General features: G+C 43.0%; 3 protein-coding genes across 3 annotated transcripts in view; all 3 read left to right on the top strand.

Moving 5' to 3' along the window:
• The window catches only part of LOC143413219 (uncharacterized), a 332,604-nt gene that overhangs the window by 55,134 nt on the left and 255,391 nt on the right, over window positions 1–22,079 (top strand). Inside the window, exon 2 of the mRNA XM_076875976.1 lies at window positions 19,893–19,928. The gene's annotated coding sequence lies outside the window, so the exon portion shown is untranslated. The remainder of the gene's footprint in view (window positions 1–19,892; window positions 19,929–22,079) is intronic.
• The window catches only part of LOC112432151 (NACHT, LRR and PYD domains-containing protein 3-like), a 199,134-nt gene that overhangs the window by 66,685 nt on the left and 110,370 nt on the right, over window positions 1–22,079 (top strand). The window lies entirely within an intron of this gene.
• The window catches only part of LOC112433632 (uncharacterized), a 29,087-nt gene continuing 20,156 nt past the window's right edge, over window positions 13,149–22,079 (top strand). Inside the window, exons 1-2 of the mRNA XM_076875982.1 lie at window positions 13,149–13,552; window positions 21,367–21,465. Coding sequence (XP_076732097.1) covers window positions 13,149–13,552; window positions 21,367–21,465 — 503 coding nt within the window. The remainder of the gene's footprint in view (window positions 13,553–21,366; window positions 21,466–22,079) is intronic.

Genomic DNA, 22,079 nt, shown 5'->3' with positions numbered 1-22,079 from the left:
CATATTCCTTCAACCGGTTCAGGACTCTCAGCAGCCTTCGTTCGTCTTCCTCAAGAGTGTCCGAATAGATGATTAAGTCATCCAGGAAAACGAGCACTTCCTTTAGGTGAAGGTCCCCCATGCATCGCTCCATCATTCGCTGAAAGGTGCTTGGGGCGTTGGTAACACCTTGAGGCATTTGGTTAAACTCCCAGAACCCAAGAGGAGTCACAAAAGCAGTCTTTGCCTTGTCTTCCTCCTCCATCTGGATCTGGTAGCAACCGGACTTCAGGTCGAGTACTGAAAACCACTTAGAACCAGTGAGTGCTGAAAAGGATTCCTCCAAATTAGGTAAGGGGTATGCATCCTTGATAGTTTGAAGGTTTAGTTTCCGGTAGTCTATGCACAGCCGGACCTCACCGTTCTTCTTCCTGACCACCACGATAGGCGAAGCAAAAGGAGACGATGATTCCCTTATAATGCCGGCTTCCAGAAGCTCACGCAGGTGACGGCGGACAGCTTCGAAATCTTGTGGATGGATTGGCCGGGCACGTTGCTTGAGCGGTGTATTGTCATGGAGTGGAATATGATGTTTGACAGCTGATGTACATCCAAAATCCAAGTCATGATGCGAAAAGACCTCCGAGATGTCATTCAGCTTGCCTATGACTCGCGTCCTCCATTCAGGTGACAGCGGGGAATCACCAAAATCAAAATTCAGGCTGGTGATAGTGTTCCTGACTGGAAGATGGGTCACGCGGTGTTCAGACAAGATACAGTGGTAGGTTTCCAAATCCGCAATGACACTGTGAGGTGGAATGAAGGTATCTTGCTCCGACTCATTCGTAATAACCACGGGAACCTTGTATGGAGAAAGAACTGGGAAGTTGATGAGACAACTGCTGACGCACAAATCCCCAGGTAAGGTGGAAGCAGGATGCTGTAGGAGAACACTCTGGCTAAACAATGGGGTGGAAACTTTGGCAGAGCCCTGGATGACAATAGTGCGGCCGGCCGGAACACGCACTGGAGCTTTGCTTAGTAGCCTCACATTCCCAATGCTGCCATTCTCCTTCTGCTTGTGTGACAGCTGTAGTGTTTTCAACACCGCTCTGTACCCATGAGTGCTAGGCTGATAGCTCGGATGCTGGTTAAGATGCTGTTCATACAGGGGTTCCAGGGTGTTCATCCCAATTAGCACAGTAGCGGGGACGTCAGGGTGTACGTCCGGAACAACTAGAGCCAATGTTGTTACTTCATATTCTTCACCAACAAAATCTCTGGGGAACTTGACAGAAATCTCAATGTATCCAAGATATGGAATGGTTTGACCCGCAGCACCTTCCACCTGGAGAAGATCACGGAGTGGTTGAATTTGTTGTTCATGAAGATGATTGTTGTAAAAGGATACAGATATTGTAGTAACCTGTGATCCTGTATCAAGCAGGCATTTCTGTGGATGGCCTGCTAGGGTCACCTCTGTTGTGCATCTTGACCCAACTAACCCATGAGGTAGCATTGTGGTTGCCTTCAGACAAGTGTGTAGGTCTACACAGTGAACAATTTCCTCCTTGTTCCTTTCCTCCTTTGCGGGACAATGTGGGTCCTGCACAGTTCCTGTACGTCCCATTACAGGAACTGTATCTAGTTTAAATGTCCAGTTGATGAATTCCACTTCTGCCATTTTGGTTTCCTTTCACTGAACTGTTTGCATTTTGTATTGACCAATGCGGGATTGGGTCTGTTCTCACACTGTGGTCTAATGTGTCCATCTTCCCCACACCTGAAACAGAAACCAGGCTTGGGGTTAGGTGATATATTCCCCTGTGTATCCGTTCTTTGCTTCTGGTGCTGCTTAGGAGCAGGAGTACAGAGCTGGTGAGACTGGGAGGCAGTTAAGGCAGCAAGTTGCTTTTGTATCTCCGCCATCTGCTGGGTGAGAGTGGACAACGCAGCACAGACCCCCTTTTCTTCTTCTACTGCGAACTGAGCTTGAGCTGCAACTCTGTGTCTTGGTGTTCCCAGATGTTGCTTCATCCTCAGAGTTTTGCTAGCTTCTCTGTCTTCTTCAGTTCTTAATAGGAGTAACAGTTCTGCAAAAGAAGGTGGGTTGGATTTTCTCTGCTTCAGCTGAAGCTCAGAGATAAGATTGCTATCCCAACATCCCCTACAGAATTGGCTGAGCAGGTGCCTGTTCACTTCACCCTGCTTGACCCCTCCCTGCTTAACAGCTAAACTCAGGGCCACCTGAAGTCGCTGTAAGTAGCCGGATGGCTTCTCACCCGAGTTCTGCAGCGTGTCCATGAACTTCGCATAAAGTTCTTCCCCGTCCTGTACAATTCCATAAGCAGAATCAAGATGTTGAATATAAGTCTCTGCTGGTAGGTCGGGGTTAAGGTGCTTGATTATGTCCGCTGCAGGTGGTAAAAGACTATCAAGGATGTGTCTGGATCTTCGCAGTTCTGAAATGGCTGGATCCTTTAAGATGAGATCCACTCCAGAGCGACATGTACTGTATCATAGTCCACCTCATGCTGTGGGTGTGGCAGTCTCCCAGAAAACATGCGCAGCTTATGAGATGAACGTATGTTTACATCTTCGCTCTTTACTATATGCTCCACAACATACCTCTGTACTTCAGGTGGATTCAACTCAGCTGCAGACATACTGATAGAATGTCCTTCTGTTGTTGTAGGATGTAGGGTAGCTGAAGAAGTGACAGGAATAGCCGTGTTGTGGGTTTGTTGATCCGGAGTGGCAGCCGTTTTGTGTTCAGATGCGGCAGTACATTCCTGCTTGAGCCCTTCTGGTTTTCCTGGGCGCAGTTCTGAAACAGCTCCATTTATTTGGGTCATTAGTTCTTGGAGAACTTCAGCAAAATCCTGACCAGACAGTTTTGCTACTTGTTTTAAGTCAGCTAAATAAGTCTTAGTCTTTGTGCACCCGACAGTAGCCGCATAGCTTTTTATATGATATTCATTATTTAAGGGCTTAAATGTATACGGCAGAATCGGACCCAATAAATCAAAAGCAGACCCCGTTTTAAACTCAACAACGAGCATATTATTAAACTCAGAGCCGGGTGAGTTTATTGGCACGGAGCGTTCAATAGCACCATACTGGAGAAGAAAATCTTCAACCTCCTCAACCTCATATGCGGGGACACCACTGACCAATACCGCGTTTGGTATTTTAACACCTAATGACTCCAACAAGTCCATGTTCATAGTAATATGGTGAGATAGTGAGACTGAATGTACACAACAATATTATACTTGACACAACCTACTGGCTGGCTCGCCACTAATTTGTCTTATGTAGCAAGTACATAAGCTAAAATAATTTAAGTTGGTTGTGAGTAGTTGGGCTAATTCAGAAGATATCAGATTCGGCTCTAGGAGGTGAGTGAAGTACAATAAACATACAACCACAGATATTGTGATTACAGTTATTATTTATAGTGAAAATAAAGTGCAATTACCAAATACCAATATTTACAAATTCTGCAGACAGGGAAAAGATAAAACATAATTCAAGCTTGTAAAATATCCGCTGCACAGCGGTGCAGCAACCTCGTCCAACCTCTGGCAAACAATGTCCATAAAGTTTATTTCATGATTGATAGAAGTCCAACGCGTATGACAGTCTAGACAGGTTGAAATTTGAAGTATGATGATCAGCACTAAGATTCCAAGACGGAAATCTCGGAAGTGAGATTTAGGGGACTGAAAACCAAGAGGGGAGAGTGTAGGCCGCAGCAGCCTCCTACCAGACCGCAGAAAGTTGTAGCTGGGGTTCTGGCTCGTTGGGCCTAGCTCGCCATCCAAAGTAGTGGTGTCGCTGTGGTCTCTCCAGGGCACCACTAGCCTGCACTATAATCACAGGACCACTATTAGCAAAATTCATCTAAATTTCCCAAGCTAGCTTTAGTTCCAGTGTACACAATAAAGTTCATGAGAAAATACCAATATACAACAAATACAACCATTGTAATAAATTAAAATAAATGACAATCTCTAATAACAAGACTACAGCCACGTAGAGTGAGAGTAGTAGTAATGTAGTAGGCCTCAGCCTTAGCTATCCCATCAGCTAATAGCACTGGCATACTGATACAGGTTACAAATACAAACAGACATTCAGACTCAACTCACCATTCACTACGTGCGATGTCACATACGAGCCCCCCACGCATCTACCCACGGCGGTATCAAAGTACTGTTGAACGCAATCCACAATTAATTCAAAGACAAGCCAAGATAGTAAACAGCGAAAAGCGCTCGCCCCACGTACCTGTTGCTTCCATCCGCTAACGCCTCTCCCCCGCGTCGTTTCGAGGCGACAACCCGGAAGGCATATAATAGTGCCTCGCGAATAGGATTGGTCACAACAGGCACGTGCAGCCTCGCGGCGTGGCGTGCGTCATGACGCGCGTCATGATGCGTCACGATGCCTTCACGGACACGCTCCGGTTGGAATTTAAGATTCCAATTTAGTTATAGACGCAGTTCTTTTTATTTTTATGTGGGTTACACAAGCATAGCAGTTTCCCCTAATTATGCATATGTGTGTGTGTGTGTGTGTGTGTGTGTGTGTGTGTGTGTGTGTGTGTGTGTGTGTGTGTGTGTCTAAGTTCGTATAAATGTCATAGGGTGAACTTCCTCTTTCTATAAACAGAGCGAGTAGTACATTTTGTTCTTTTCCTATTAAGAGTAAAATATGAACATATACTTTAATGGAACATAAAACTCATAAAAGCGTTTCTTCTTTAACAACTGTCCTTTCAGCTTTAGCTCCTAATTTATTCATTATTTATGGATGTAGCACAGCAGCCGTCTCTTGATTAACACATGGAGGGCTCGGGATCTGATGGTGTCGTCTCCCTAATTTGCCCACTCAGTAAATCTCACTCATGGCCAAGAAATTGAAATAAACCTTGTTTCCCTGCTGGATAGTGATCCACTGTAACTCTGCTTCTCCTTCCTGTTTAGGATTTCTGTGGCTGAAGTAAAATTCCCTCCATCCATCACTTATCCCAGCTAACCCAAAGTGAAATAAAGTTTTGCTGGTCTTAAAAAAGCATTACAATAATGGGCATTACCAATGCAAACTGAATGATACAGAAGATGTAAGAAGAGACTTTGATCAGTTAATAAAGCTCATGATCTGGATTCATTGTGGCTGCTACACAGATACTTCTGGGTCACTTCTCTCAGTTAGGAACCTTCCTCACCAAACTGACTGTTGGACCACACCCCTGGTTTCATGAGAAATTGTTTCAGCCATGATTTCTCTTCCTGTATTTCAGAGTAAAGACTGAAGTGACAAATGGAAGCATGTTTAAAAAACACAATGTGAGAGAGACGTTGAGGTCCTTAGAAGTTACCCTGGGTTTTTCTGTCACCCTGCTAGATGTTACACACCTTGTTATTGGACTGATTTCTACTGCTGGACTACTCCTGCGGAGAGTAACAATACTCTTACTAATTAGCTCCCTTTCACACCTTTGGGGATATTTATTTTTGTGTTTGCAGCGCTGTGAGCCAGAACAGCGAGAGAAAAATCTGCAACAGCGACGAGCCGAATGCTTACGTGAATCGCAGCAGCTGCACATGTGCTACGCTGAATTAGTGGATATCTTTGCTCTGGATTTCTATTTCTACTTTTTCATTTCTATATGATTCTTCTTGCATCTAAACAAAGATGATTCAATTTGCTAAATGTTGATGGCTCTTCATGCTCAGGTGTAAATGAGACGTAATGTTTGCTCTTGGTTTGGTTCTCCTGTACAGAACCTTGCAGTACAACAGAAACCTAAAAACATTATTTGTAGTTGTTATTCTTAGTTGTTCTGCTGCCTAAATACCACAGGGTCTGATTATGAAGTTATTGAGCTGCACATACTTTACGACCTGCTTAAGTTCGAGGTCACAGCGTCTGTAGAGCAGCTGGAACATAATGAAGTCTACAAGGTTAAAGTTTTCTCTTCAGTTATTGTTCTTTCTGCTGCTTGGTTTGATGGATCTGAGAGCTTTTGTTTTTATTATTGTTATTATAATTATCATTAATATTTTACTCTCTACAAGCTTTAAAATAGTGTTTGTGTTTGAAAAAATTGATTTAAGAATTGAACAGAAACATCTGTCCTTCTGAAAATCGCTAATAAAATTTGCTAATGGTGGTCCTGTGATTATAGTGCAGGCTAGTGGTGCCCTGGAGAGACCACAGCGACACCACTACTTTGGATGGCGAGCTATATCAAAGGCACAGAGACAAAGTCAAAGGATGCAACCTGTAACTTTCTCTTCCTTCATGTCAGGACCATCATCCATGATTTATATAAAGTGCATATAGCAACAGTAGCACTTTAGTTTGGACTTTATGATTTCTGTAACTGGAAAATATTATTTTGTTTAAAGAAAGAAGTGACCGCATAGTTGCAACATCAAAGGGAAATATTAATTAATTAGCATCAAGTATATTTGTTGCTTAAGCGTTTGCACTATAACTTAAGTAGGATTATAACTTTTAAGGAAGGAAAGATTTCAGATATTTAGTTCACTGTTTCAGTTATTTTATATGAAATTAAAACATTTACGTTGGTCAAATATGATGCTCTAAATCAAATAAAATTTGAAAATAAATGATGTATTTTTAAATGCTGCAACAAATGTTCACAAAAAGTAACTATAATTAAAACCAGTTAAACAAAATCAAATGTTTGAATCATGCTTAACCAAATGCCAGGCTGGACAGCTGAACCTAAAGTATACGTAGAAAGATTTCAACATCTGAGCAGTTTTTAATGTTTTTATCACATATAAATGTCACAGCAGTGGGTCCTGGCCCAATGCTTTGTGTTTTTGGTTTTCTTTGGCTCTTGTTTTTCTTGGTTTTTGTTCTTCTTATTTATCAGGCTCTCAGTAATCTTAGTTCTCCCTCCCTCAGTGTTCATTTCAGCCTGTGTTTAGTTTCTGTTCCCGTGTCCCACGTTTCATCGTTTCATGTCGAGTCAGCCCTGTCTCTCTGTTTCCTGTGTCTCCCCAGTCAGCCCCGCCTCCCTCGGGCACTCATGTGTGATACAGAGTAATAAACCTGACTACATTTGCTACACTCTCTTTATTACCTGTTACTTTAAAATTCATACACTAATTATGTCTGCCCATCTCTCTAATGTGAAGGTCAAAGGTCAACATCCCAGTGACATAAGAATAATCCCAAAGGGGCAAAGGCAGCGGTTAATTTAGCACATTTAGCATTAAGGGTACAGCAAGGATATACTTTTACTTATTGTGGCAGGGGTGTGGTCTCTGGCCTGCTGCAGTGGAGGCTGGTGGCGGGACGTTGGACGGCACAGGTGAGGGTGATGGAGCTCATGACTCTCCCCTTTATAGTGACGGAGGAGACTGGCGTGGGGGAAGCGTGTAGTGGAGGAAGCCGAGGAGAGAGCTGGTTTCTGGCTACAAAGACGGCGTCAAACCAGAAAAGATTGCTCGTGGTCCAATAATGTGTCAATCAGCTGTGAATCAAACTGTGTGTGGCTCAGTTCATGTCACAGTGTTGTTTAGTATATCTTCACTTGTCTCACTCTCCTTCTGTTCTGTCCATCAGGACGATCCTCAGCGCTTACACAGATCCTCCATCGATGTTTTGGATCCAATCAGTGATCAGTTCTACGAGGAGGCCTGGATGTTCACCAGCGCTCGCTACACCTCCATCTACCAGAAGGTGAGTGTACTCCTTTGTACTCAGATTAACATTTTACTTCTTAAAATACATTTTCATATATGAGCTTTCTATTATTTCATGGCCATTTAATCAATATTAAAATTACAAGCATATCAACAAAGGTGAAGCTGGTTTTTTCCACTTGCTGTCACACAGTCATGGAGGAATACAATAAATACATAATCAGTCATAGATCCTGAACAATGACATTAAAAGAAAGTCTGTGGCTCTAAAAACTAAACAGTATAAAGACATGCTCCAAGCTGCTGTTTCTCTCCTCCTCCTCTAGGTTTTCCACTGTCGGCCATCCAGCGATGCTGGAGGGCTACCTGGCCAATGCTGGCCTACACAAAGAGGTCCCGGCTCGGAGGAGCTGAAGAAGATCCTTGCCTTCCTCGTCAGTTTCCTCTTCAGTTCCTATCCCAACAAAACCTTCTTGCACCTATTAGCTCCAAAGAGGCTATGGTGCCCGTGGAGGTCTGGACCTGAGGCCTGTGCTCATCACGTGGATAGAAAACACTCTGACACCATTCTGGAGGTCTGATGGGACTCTGACCAAAACACAGATGAAATAAAACTTGTGGCTGGAGCTTTTAAAATGACTTTTTCACCTCATAGATTAATGCTCATGATTGCATGTTAGCAAGACAGCATCTCCCCAAGGTGAAACTCTCAGGAGACATTTACTCTTAAACTGTAATCTGGTTGAGACTACTTGAGGAGATCTTAGTAGCGAGTATGTGGATTTAGTCTCTTCACCAACAGCAGACAGACCCATGCCAAGAAAGCAGACATGTTCTCAAAGAAAGCCGAGAGCAGAGATTGGAAAAAGCTAAAAAGAAAAAGCTGCAGCTTCAGACGACTATCTGCCTGTAAGGCTGAAAAAGTCCAGTTACGCTCTATTTTGGAAAAGCTCCCAGTTTTGGTAACCTGGACTTTTATTTCCCCTCTTCTGCTACAGATGTTGACTGTGACCTCAGAGGCCAACTGGACCACACAGCTGCAGCAGGAGTGAGGGAGAGGAGTCTTCATCCAGCTTCAAAGAAAACATCCAGGTAAAGTGACGTGGATCAGCGGATAAAGCCGTCTCCACTTTCAAAGGAGATCCTCTGAGAGAGAGACTCTCTGAGCCATTTTAGCCTCAAATTATAGGACTTTATAGTACAGCAACACTTTTAAAGGACAAAAATAACATAAACTGTGACTGTAATACAAACAAAGTATTGCATGTGTTTTTAAAAGTGTTCCTCCGATGGGCAGGATATCACTATTAGACTGTCCCACCAGCCAACTTCAACAAGAGAGCACAGCAGCATTCAGTGATCAGCACAGATGTTCCTCTAACACTCAGCATCTGATCCCTGTTGGTCTGTGTGCTTCTGCTTTTGCTCAGTTAGAAACCCTGCAGCAACCCGACCCAAAACTGTGTCTTCTTGTTGGCCTCAACGTTGAAGTGTCAAACGTCCAACATCTGGAAAGGAAACCACGCCAGTGTACTGTGATGTTTCACCAACATGTGGCAGACGCTGGTCCTGCCTTTCATGCTGACATCAGCAGAGAGCCCCGCCTACCTCAAAGCCTCCCCTGTCATGTATTGATCAGGATGATTATGAAGATGAGCGAGTGCAAATAAGACTGTAAAAGTCCACGAGCAGAATGTTTGGATGCTTTCTAATGATTCATGAATATCATGAGAGTGTTTGTGTGTTTTGTCTTTTCTTTGCTGACGTTTCTTACTAACAAAGACAATTTACGCTCTGTGTGTGTTTTCATCCTTACCAGCCGCACTCTAACTGCAATGAAGGAAACAAACTGTAGAAATGGTCGACTCAGTGACTTCATAAAATATTGAAGTGGTTCAGGTAGAGCCAGTTTTTAAATGACCATGAACACTGAGCGTATTGTATCTGTACAGCATGTTTTTCTATTAGACAGATTTGTAACAGAGGCCTTGCTCTCAGTAAGTTTGAAATCCTTTTCTGATTTCTTTTGTAATCTCTGATCTTTGTGTATCCTGCTCAGTTTGCATGCTGCCTGTAGGAGTTTCTGTCTTTGTATTTGAAGAGAATTCATTGAATATACTCAGCTGCTTCCCTTTGGTGCCTCACACATCACTGAAGTTTTTCAGTGTCCAGTTATTTGTTTTTAATAGCTGTTTGAATTCTCTGTATGTTTGACCCTGTAGACTGTTTAATGGACTGCTCGTCTTCCTGTTTGTAACCACTGCCTGTTTAGGACTAAAGATTTGGATTTTTGACTTTAACACAGCCTCTGCGTGTCGTCCCTTTGTGTCCTCGTCCTCTGTGAATGTGTCACAGATGTTTCCATGATAATAACACAGCTTTCCCACAGTGGCTTGCAGCAGCATTTATTCACAGCACATTTGAGAAAGGTTCAGATTAACTCGATGAGTTTATATTCAGAATGATTCTGACAGTGGGCCACTGTGAATTGTGATCTTTCATCAGGTCAATGTTTAAGTTCAGTATTTCAAAGCAGGAGCTATGAACAGTCATCATGTTGGCATTAGAATTATTATTATTAATCATTATTAATAATGTCGTTACTCATGTATAACTTTGATTAGTATACATGAATTTTATCAATAGTAAAAATAATGAATAATTCATGTATAACTTTTATTGTGTTTTGTATATTAATTATATTTAAATAGAGATGTTGACCCTGTCTCTACAGTAGCATCAGTGTAACATACATTATTGGTCCAAGCTGTCATAAATGGGGAGCCTGATCCTTTATTATGAAAACATGACGAGTATTTTTCTTGTCAGTTGGGAAGAAGTTGGTCTTTTTTTCCTTCTTTTTGCTCAGTTTGTCTTTTCTTTGATAATTGAAACTCTGATCAAACCTACTCATGTTCACAGCATGTAAAAGCAGCTGACAGTCCGTGGCATTGTTGTTTGTAGAGGTGCAGTGTAGTGGGAGCATAAATCAAAAGAAAACAGTAACATTTATGTAATAAAACATCTGAATGAAAATGAACAGGCCCTTTATGAACTTCAAAGGGATCTGAAAACAACACTTTTTAAAAGAGTATCTTGGGGTGTAGGTGGTCAAAATAGAAAACTGAGCTGAGACTCTAAGTTCAATCCATCCATTGGTTTTTACTTAGGAGGAAGAAATGTCAGGCTGGTGCAGGCTGGTTAGGTGCATGTGGTTATCTTTACCTAAATGAGTTCACTTTGTGGCTGCCAGGTTGGGCAGAAGTACCTGTCCCCTGTTAGGCTTAGTTAGGCTGTTCTCTTCTAATCAGACAAATAAGGCGATGACTTTCTGTGAACAGTATTTCTTATAACTCAGCAGTATAATGCATCATAAAACAATATCATTCATTCACAATAAATCAGCAGTCTAATGCAAATCAGTTTAATAAATGCAATAGTTATTACCTTTAGGTTATTACCTTTAAACCTTTAGGAGAGCCGTCTCTGTGCTGTGGTTCACCCTAAATCCAGACTGGAATATCTCCAGGATCTGTCTATCATTCAGAAAATCAGTAATCTGAGTAAAAACAAGTTTTTCTAAGACTTTACTTAAAAATGGTGAGTTGGATACAGGTCTGTAGTTATTAAAATCATTACAATCCAAATTGCTCTTCTTCAGAAGGGGCCTCACCACCGCCGTTTTAAAGGCAGCAGGGAAGACACCCAACTGAAGAGAGCAATTCATCATGTATAAAAGCTCAGCCTCAAAAAATCCATAAAGTGTTTTAAAGAGTGAAGAAGGGATTGGATCTAAAAGACATGTGGTGGGTCTCACTGTGGAGAAAACTTTCTGAAGGTTCTCAGCATTAACCAGGACAAAGCTGTCCAGTGTCTCCTCAGGTACAATCGAGCCCTCAGATGTGTTTACAAACATATTGCGATTAGATAAAATATCAGATCTGATGGCGCTGATCTTTCCCCTGAAGTGGTCTGCAAACTGCTCACAGAGCGAGTCTGTGGGGGTTCTTTGGGAGCTGTTAAAATCAGGGTTAAATAAATGTTCTATGGTGGAAAAGAGGACCTTGGGATTATTTTTGTTATTACTGATTATTTTGGCGAAGTATGAATTTCTTGACTTCCTTAATGTATTATTGTACATTTTAAGTTGCTCGCAAAATATTTGATGGTTGATAGTATTTTTATTTTTCCTCCATCTCCTTTCTGCTGCCCTGCAATTTCTTTTGAGTTTTTTGACTTCTTCGTTTCTCCAGGGTGATGCATGTTTTACGTTAATCTTTTTGGTGGTGAGTGGAGCAACGGAGTCAAGGCTTTTCTTCAGTTTGCTGTTAAAATAACTAAAAATCAAATCGCAGGGTGCAGGTAAAATCACAGGGGGGCATTCGACTAAAACCCTGGTAAAATTTGCAGCCACTTCAGAGGTTAGATAGCGCCTCCTCACAGTTCGCACCGAGGTCTCCCGCTGAATAAAACCGGTGATGTTAAAAAACACACAGTAGTGGTCAGAGACAGCCAAGTCAACAACAGAGGACACGCTGGTGGACAGCCCATGGGTGATGACCAGGTCCAGAGTGTGTCCTCTGTTGTGAGTCGACTGCGTGACGTGCTGGTAAAATCCAAACAGTGAAGAATGTTTAAGAATTCTTTTGTTGCAGGGTCAGAAGGATTATCTATGTGCAGGTTAAAATCACCGGTTAAAATTATCATGTTATATTTTGAATGTATGTTTGTTAAAAATTCAGAGAATTCCTTGATAAAAGCAGCGCTGTCTTTAGGTGGTCTGTAAACTGTGACAGATAAAACTGGAGGGCTGCTGAAAACAATAGCATGGAATTCAAAAGTGGTAAAATGATCAAATAAAATTTGTTTGGTGGTGAGTGTGTTGTTGGTTAAAGATGCAGTCCCACCACCTCTCTTACCACTTCTAATAGAAAAAGAGAAATTAAAATTTGGTGGGGAGGCCTCAGTGAGAACAACTGGTGCATCCGAACCCAGCCATGTTTCAGTTAAAAATAAACAGTCAAGTTTATTATCTAAAATTAAATCATTAATAATAAAAGACTTGTTCGACAGAGAGCGGACATTTAAAAGTGCCATACTGATTGAGACTGGTGGATTTTTGACAATAGAGTTGAATGGATGTTGATATTTTTGAAGAGGCCGGAGGTTATTAATGTTTTTGGAGTTACTGGATTTATGATAATTCTGTTGCTCTCTGTTTGTGATTATGACGGGTATTGTGTTGACTGTGGGAGAGAGAGGTCCGAGTCCAGAGTTTTGTGTATTACTGTTAAAAGTGGAACAAATATAGGAGCTGGGACCAAGGGGACATCAGTCAGTAGCAGACGGATCAGCAGGTAATGTCAGTTTGGGGTAGTGACAGGGCGATGTGCGGCAGTGCTGTACGCCAAATGCCAAATTGGCGGACAGCAAACGGCGTCCCCAGGCGTTGAGGTGGAGCCCGTCTGCCCCAAAAAGATGCCTCCTCTCCCAGAAGGCATCAAAGTTGTTAATAAAACCCAAGCCGTGGGAGACACAGGCGGAGGAAAGCCAGGTGTTAAGGCTGAGCAGCCGGCTGAAACGGCCTATCCCTCTGCCACAGGTGGGGGTGGGCCCAGAGATAAAAGCACTCACCTGCAACTGACCAAGGAGGCTGAAGAGTTGGAGGAAGTCCAACTTCAGCAGCTCAGATTGCTGTTTGGGGATGTCATTGGTGCCGATGTGGATGATGAGCCGGTTAACCTGTGGGTGGGATGCCAGAATGTTGGGAATTCTGTCCACTATGTCAACAACAGTGGCTCCCGGGAACGACAGCGTGAGCGCCCCCCTCATCCGCACGTTCCTGATGATGGAATCCCCGAGGACCAGCGTGGAGAGAGGAGGTGCCACCAAGGGCTGTTGGCCATCTGAGACGCCCGCGCCGCGACACCGGAGGTGTTCAGATGGAGATGCGCCAGCCGGACTGCGTGAGTGACTCCCAGGTTTAGCTCTGACTCTACGCTCTGCTGAATCCTTTGAACCTGCTGATCAGTAAAGCTCTACGTGCTGCAGCAGATTGACCTCATCTGTGTTCACAGGTGTGGACCTCAGCGCTGAGGTGCAGGAGACTTTCATTCAGTTCTCCCTGCAAACAGCATCCAGCCTGGAAATACTGTCATCTTTCCCACAAACGGTGCTCTTATCTCAGAGAAGAAGTCTGATGTAAATAACTGCAATCAACAGTGATGTTCTGCACAGATCACTTTTCCATTTTGCTCTCTAGATGAGTCCCAGCTGCCTGACCTTGTGTCCAGGTGATCGTCTCACTGAGGAGCTTTTGTTCTGAAAATCTCACGTCCATCACCTGTTTCCTTTTTACTATCTCTGCTCTTTCTTTATTCACAATGCTCATAATATCACACAATTATATTCATCACCTGCATGTTTTTATCCAGCTGCTGTTAGAACCAAACAAATAAAAAGGATGAAAAGCCTGAAATCCTTTGATTTATTACATTTGAAACAAATATGAGAGCATCCCTAACAGCACAGCTGAGACCTTTGTTTTAATCAAGCCTTTGTATCGACACACTTGTAAAGATTCATATACAAAACATAATAGAATAAATCAATATAAAATACACATAATCACAAAAATGCAGCCATGTTGTGAGTTTGCATCTAAAACATGCATGTTTCCCTTTGTACAGGCAGATTTACAGCAGACAAAGCAACACGCTGATCGACTTTGACCGCTGCAAAAACAAAACACCCACCAAGTCTGAAGTCGATCAGAGGAACTGTTGACAGACTGACAGACAAACAGATGCTTGATTCATTAGTGCGATTAAATGTTCTTCTTTAGCAGCATCACTTCATGTGTTTGTGTTCCAGGAATAAAGGTCTGTTTAAACTGGACGTCTCCTCAGCATCACTCGTGCTGTCATGGTTTCAAAGCTGTGCAGAAAGAATCTGAGGGATGATACAGAGGTGACCAAAGTTACAAACATCCAGCTGTGCTGGAAATGTTTGCAGAGCTCCAAACTCTTTGGCTTTCTGCAGAGCAAGTATGGAAGAAGCACCTGAGCTAACTTCAGTTTAGACGATATGAGGAAAAATGCTGCTTCCCAAAGTTTCCTACAAGTATCCAGTTTATATTTAGAGAAGCGAAGGCTCTTTATCCTGACAACTACTCCCTGGTGGATCCCTGTCCTGTGACAGCAGCAAAGACTGTGTATCAGTATCATCAAAGCCACTTCAATAACCAGTGTTTAAAGCTCTCTAGCAGATGGACTTCAGTGGCAGCAGCCTCTGTCTGCTGTGTACAGAAGGTTCTCTGATGAAGCACACAGCAGATGCTGCACTACAACAGCAGCAGCAGCTCAGCTTCAGTTTGCTTCGACGCCCTTTTTGACCTGTGAAACAGCAGAAAATGAAACATTTCAACACCCGTTTGTTAGCGTGAGCTATTCTGCTGTTTTTCATCATTTCACAGGTGAAATAAAATCACAGTAATTTACTTCCTGTAGGAGTGATCGTGTCCAGCCTGACTGAGACCATGTGCTCCATCCTGCACAGGTAATAAACCTCTGACATGAAGGGCTGTCAAGTAGTTTTAGACAAATGGGGGTAAAAGAGACGTTAAACGCTTAAAGAGAAACTACATTTTCTAAGAACTGTCTGACGTTCACCTCTCACACAGTGGATACGATTCTGCCGCTGCAGGAATAATCTTTGTGGTTATGAAACTGTCCATGTGTTTGCAGAAAATGTCACATGTTCAAAGCCATCCCAGCACCTGGGGTTTGTATAAGTGCAGCTGCTGGTGGGGAGATAGTCTCACTCTTCTATATAAAGAGTCAGCAGGCAGCAGATCTTCATCTGTGATCTCCTCCATCATCACGTCTTCACTCTTCAGCAGCTATGGCTTCACTTCGTGCCCTTCTGGGAGTGGTGCTGTGCTCCTCATGGTTTCTGATTCTGCCTCAGGTGGACTTTGATTTACAGAGTCATCCATAATATTTTTTATTTTACTGCCCATCTATTTTCATACAAATGTCTCCATCTTATGGAAAAGGGTGGAGCTTATCCAACGAGGACAGGCAGGGCCCCCCAGACAGTTTAGCAGTCTATACAGGAGGCCGACCTTTGCAACATGTACTTCTATAATGACTTCACCATTTAGGTTATTTGGTTATGTTTCACCCTGGATTTTGTGTGATAATATTTATTTTGTCCACTGATTTAAAAACAACAAACTATATGAATATAAAACAGAGTGAACAACAAAACATCAGCTTTGGAAACTTTGATGTAAAATTCTGCAGTTGTTTTCTCAGATATAGCATAAATCAAACTAACATACATCAGTGTATTATTAATGTGCACACACACACACACACACACACACACACACACACACACACACACATGTGTTACAATAAACAGCTCTTATGCTTCTGTATGATTCTCAGTGCTTTCCATTTGCGTGTCCACAGGTTGCTGTAAGTGGTGCTTGACTGCAGTTTGCTCTCATTTCAAGTGGTTTGCTGTCACAAAGCCAACAGGAAGTCCGGCCATGGTTGAGCCAACTGAAGATGGGTTGAAGGTGGCGTCCTCGTTTCCTCTGTGAGCGCGAGAGGACAGACAAAGCAAACACCGTTTGGACAGCATTAAAATATTTACACTGATGATTAATGTTGTGTCTTTGCACCTGTAGCGATACATGTTGGAAAATGGAGACTTTAGCCACCAAGACTGACGTGCCTGGAAACTTCCCTGTGAGTACGCCCACAAAGACAGGAAACAGTTTAGCCACCGCGGTTAATCCTCCATCATCATCATCCAGTATTTTCCACATCTTTTCTTCTGCTGTTTCCCTTGTTGTCAGTCACGGGGTTTGTGACTGAAATGCGTGTGGTCGACGGGAAGCCTGACGAGTACGGCCTGAATCATTCCATCAACACCGGACGGAGTGAAACCTTTGTTGAAAACAGATTATATGGTAACGTTGCATTTAGCTTCAGTAAACTGTGAAGTTACAGCAGCAGATTTACATCACGTGGCTTCACAGGAAGTAGTCTGGACCTCAGCGCTGAGGTTCAAGCAGCTCTGCTTGCAGACGGCATCCTTCCTGAAAATGTTCTTCATCTTCCTAAAACCAGAACTTTTACATTGGTGCTGAAGTTCTATATAAAAACAGCCTGAAATACAAAGTGATGTTGTGCACTGATTACCTCACACTTTCCATGTTTCCTTCTACAGAGGAGTGTCCGCCTGAGTGTTTTGTCTGATCTGTTGTTGATCGTCTCATTGACACTGCATGCAGATCTGACACCAGGGCTGGACTGGGACAAAAAATGGTTCCGGGCATTTTGACTGGAGACCGGCCCCCCAGGTATTAAAGGAAAAACCATGAAGCCTTTGAATGAAAACAAACGCTGTTGTCACAGTGATGGACGCTGTCTTGTTGGTATACATGCATCAGTCTAATAAACTTAAACCTGCACCATCCTCCCTGTCCTGGTATTCTAAACAGGAAGTAGACTGTTGGTCGAGTTAACCTCCTGAACATCTACAACACACGGTGGAAACCTGACATTAAGACAGAGACTAGAGGTGAGACATGATCATTGCTGATTACTGATGACAGATTTAGATATGTTTTCATAAACCTTTCATTTGCCACATCAATAAACAGCACGGCAGGGCAAAATATGTTTTCTAACATGGCAACCTTTAAAAAGTGAAAGGAGACAGAAAGACAGCTGAGAAAGAATCAAACTGACTTTTTGATGCATTTTACACACAGTACTGGTGCAGAATCTAGAAAATGTGGGAAACACTGGCATCATATGCAGTACTTACTTCTGAAGAAATTATGATGGGACCCTAAAAAATGACTATGTACAATAATGGATTTCTATACATTTTACATCAGATGAAAACGTTTGTTGTAAGATTCAGATAATTATTTATTAAAAGTGAGACATTTTAAATGAGAACAAGAAAGAAAAGTATGTCTTTGTGCCCCCCTCTCCCTGTTAATGCTCCAGAGATGCATCAAGATCAGTGTGTGTGTGCGTCTATGGTCATATCTAATGTGTACCTACAGACAAACACAAACACCTGGCATTGCACAAGAGTCTCTATGGAGCAACCTGCAGATGTCAGAGATGTGATTAGAGGGTAAAGTGGACTAGTGAGAGCATCTATGTTGTTGTTGTCTGCTGGGGGACAGCATCAGCTCCAGAGATGCATCAGGATCAGCAAACTAATCTGCAAGGCTGCAAGTGTCACTGAAGGAGTTTGAGTCAGTGAGGGACTCAAACTCACACAGCTGGTCAAGAAGGCTCAGCAGCTGCTGTATTTCCTGAGGAGGCTGAGGAAATTTGGTATGTTGGCCAAGATCCTCAGCAGGTTCTACAGCTGCACTGTGGAGAGCAGCCTGACAGCTGCATCACTGCATGGTACGGCAGCACTACTGCAAACCGCAAACGCCTGCAGAGAGTGATAACAACTGTGGAGAAGATCATCAGGACCCCGCTGCCCTCTCTGCAGAGCAGCTACCATCACAGAGTCCAGAGGAGAGACACACCTCTGCCCTCGAGACGAAGGTTCAGAAGTGTGAAATGTAGAACATCCAGACTCAACAACTCCATCTTCCCCACTGCTATCAGACTCCTGAACAGCTGACCGACCTCAAACTGCAGTTTGCACATCAGGTCACTTTGCACACTAAGTTCATTTTGCACATTAAACTCCATGTACATCCATGTACATTGACATCTGCAGACCACACGTGTCTTCAGTTACTTATTTGTACTTATTTGCAGTTATTTATCTTTTTATTTTATTTTTTTAAGTTATTTCTTATCCTTATTTTATCTTTTTATTTATTCTTATCTTGTTCTTTTAACCCTTATCTAACTTGGCATTGTGCACGGTGTGTTTAGATTCAGTTTAAATTCAGGGACATGGAGCCCCTGTTGATCCTCTACCTAATCACACGAGCCACGGTGTGAGAACGGGTGTGGGTCACAATCAGCCAAGGTTTTGGGTGAACCCATTGTGAGATCTAGCCCCACGCTATCATGTGATTTCCTGTGATCAAATGTCCCAGGATGTGAGTGGGCGTTAAGACGTCCATGTCCCTCTTCAAGCAACTTAAAGAAGTCCAGACGCTTTTCTTTCCAAGCTCCTTCGACAACATCATTCATAGAACAGCTTCCAGCTTCTTTTGCTCGGCTACAGTTTGGATGGATTTGCAGATGCAACAAGACTAAAATGGTTAGGGTCAGGAGGTCAAAGGTCAGAGCTCCTGTGGGTCTGAGGGTGGCCTCACGCTGGAGAAGGATGAAGGAGTCTGACCTGAGCCAGTGTTTGACATGAACACATCAGCACTGCTGTCAGTGAGCCTAACGACAGCCGTTAGCATCATTTCAGTGTTTCAGTCATAAAAACACTTCCTGTCACTGTGGTGGTTACAGTGACATCATGCAGTTTGTGCTTTGACCTCCAGAGGGCGACAAATCAGCACAGACAGAGAGCTCCATTCAAACTTTGCTGCCATCAGGAATAATTCTTCAAATATAATCATCAGTGTTTGAGCAGTTATGATATCAGGGACAATCTAGACATGTGTGACAATACTGAACATGTCACATGACACACCTCAAACATCATGTGATCCACTCTCAGTCTGCACTTTCATTCATGACTTCAACAGGTTGAAATGAGCTTTGAAGAAACATTCAGTGAAATAAATCTTTCATGGATTCATGTGAGCAGCAGATGAACTTTGTACCAACAACATCTTCAATAACAGAGTCTGAATGAAGCTCAGGTGTTGATGCTGCTCACTGATTGGACGCTTGGTTTCAGCTCTGCTCTCAGTCTTTACTGCACAGGTGAAGGTAGAAAGTGTGACTGGATCTATAGACTGGAAACAGAGAAACATGCTGAACATTTGAAGCTTTGCAGCAGAAATGTTCATGTTACAAATACAGCAGAGCTGATCTGGGATCAGTGTGTTCACACCTGCAGCTACAACAAGGTTTCATGTCTCCACACGTCAGCATGTGAACTTTACTCTGACTCAGTCTGAGCAGTCAGACGGCATATTTTTAAAGTTAACACATCAGCACACACAGAGCTGAGCCCCTCCCACCTGTGCTGAGTTTCAGGTGGAGCCCCGCCTCCTTCCAGGAAGCAGCTCACCTGTGTGTCCTGTTTAGTGTCCAGGTGTGGAGTGGAGCTTGTTGTTGGTGTGAAGAAACTGTAAGTTTGCTTTGTTTCCTCCTTTAACAGTTTGTCTTTAGGAACTTTACTGTTTGTTCAGCTCGTGTTTGATTTCTTCACACAACAAACTGTGTGTGTTTGTATTTCCGGTCTCTCCATTAAAGTCAGTGTGTAATGTTTCCTGGCTAACATCAGCTGTGTGCAGCTTAGTTCAGCACAAATCTGCCGCTCCATAGTTCACGGTAACGGACTCACAGCTGGACCAACGAGGCCGAGTGTGTCCGCCACTCTGAGCTACGTTCGTGTTTGTGTACTTGTAGTTTGTACTTTGAGTTCACTCAGGGCCCACAGAGGACGCAGCGTACGTGATGACGTCACAGCCCTTTACCTCCTTTACTGTCACTGTGATTAATATTTACACACGAGACACCTGCAGAGCTCTGACGCTAAGCTAGCACACAGCATGCTAACACTAAGCTAACGCTAAGCTAACACTAAGCTAAAGCTAAGCTAACACTAAGCTAACACTAAGAGTTCTTACAGACACGAGTTAAAAAGCTGCTTTTAGTTTGTGATCAGAGTCCAGGACTGAGAGCAGCAGCAGAGCTGATGGATGATGAATTACTGGATGGAAGAAGCTTCTCATTAGCAGTGAATCAGTGTGTGTGCAGTTCTCTGCAAACTCAGCAGGAAGAATTAGTGTGAAGCTTTAACTCTGCTGATCCTCTTTGAATCCTGGATCAGCTGAAATGTTTAAAATGTTGTTCACACGTGTTGGACTGACTGAAGCTTCCAGTCACAGTGAATCAGTGTGTGTCAGTGAATGCATCGTGTGTGCTTCAGGCTCCATCTAGTGGACTGATAGCAGAGCAGCTGATGGCAGCTTCCTCTGCCTCACACTGCTGTCTGACTGCATCCAGCTGACACTGAGATGAAGCAGGAAAGAAGCAGCTGATATTTGGACAGCACACATGATGAAAGGAGGATTTCAGCTGATGTGCACATGAATGATTTGTGTTTCCTCTGCAGGTAGAAAGTGTGTGTGAGCTGATGTGAATTGAGCAGCATGGATCAGTGTGAGGACAGAGAGGAGGGAGCCCCTCCCTCTAAAAGCACTCTGTGTGGGGAACATGAGAGTCAGACCAAAGCTCAGAGGTGAGATGACCATCTCTAACTGTCCATGACTCTTCTCCATGTCACAGCTCAGCACTCACATCACTGCTGCATCATTATTCACAGGAACCCGCCTGGACCTCCACCCAGCTCTGTGTCCTCTAAGAGCAAACGGGTGAAGCATTTCTTTCGTAATTTAGGGCAAAAAAAGTCATCTGACGAAAAGTAAGTTCATGTCAGTATTAAAATGTTTGAAATTTTAATCAGCTTTTACTATTTAACAATTTATACTTTATTTATACTTTTTATGTAATGTATTGGACACATTGGATGTGACACATGTTTCATGTTCACTTACTTTTAGCGTCAATCAGAAACCACCCAGCTCTGTGTCCTTACAGAGTGATGCGTCTGCTGGTCGCTTCATTGATTTTAAAGTGCAGCCTGTGTCTGCTGCAGAGAGGTGAGCTGTTAGTAACATGAACTCTTTGATTAAACTGCTTGATGTTGTTGGATATAAACTACAAACACGTCGTTCCCTCAGTCCCATTTAAACTGTCTTTTAAAACAAGCCTTTGGTTTCTAAACAACTGAAAACCCACTTCAGCAAACAGGAAGTGATCAGAGCGTCCGTCCACTTCCTGTCAGGCCCTGCAAACATTTCATATTGAAGAAAAGTAGCTGACATCTCACATTTTTACTCCACCACATTCAACCATTTTGACATTTTACAGCATGAAACTCTTGTCACATGACTCCTGTTATGTTATAGAGTCATGTGACCACCAGGGAGGGATTTGTATGGATGAAACACATTCAAATCAATCTGATTCATCAATGGAAACATTTTTGGTGTAAATGCAGCAACACTGAAAACGCTGAAGATAAAAACACAACAGATGAAATATGAACAAATCGAGGCTTTGAATACACATGTGTGTGTTTGAGACACAGAGATAAATGGATTGTGTGTCTGTCCTATTGCTGCATGAGGGTTTTATTGTAGATTTTGTGCGTGTACACTTTTGACCACGAAGGTGTTGAAAGGGCGTAAAACAGTTGGAGGCACCAGAGTGA

This window comes from Maylandia zebra, linkage group LG2, assembly GCF_041146795.1.
Source record: "Maylandia zebra isolate NMK-2024a linkage group LG2, Mzebra_GT3a, whole genome shotgun sequence".
Taxonomy (NCBI): domain Eukaryota; kingdom Metazoa; phylum Chordata; class Actinopteri; order Cichliformes; family Cichlidae; genus Maylandia; species Maylandia zebra.
Note: the sequence above shows the minus strand (reverse complement) of the source record. Positions and strands in the feature narration are given on the sequence as shown.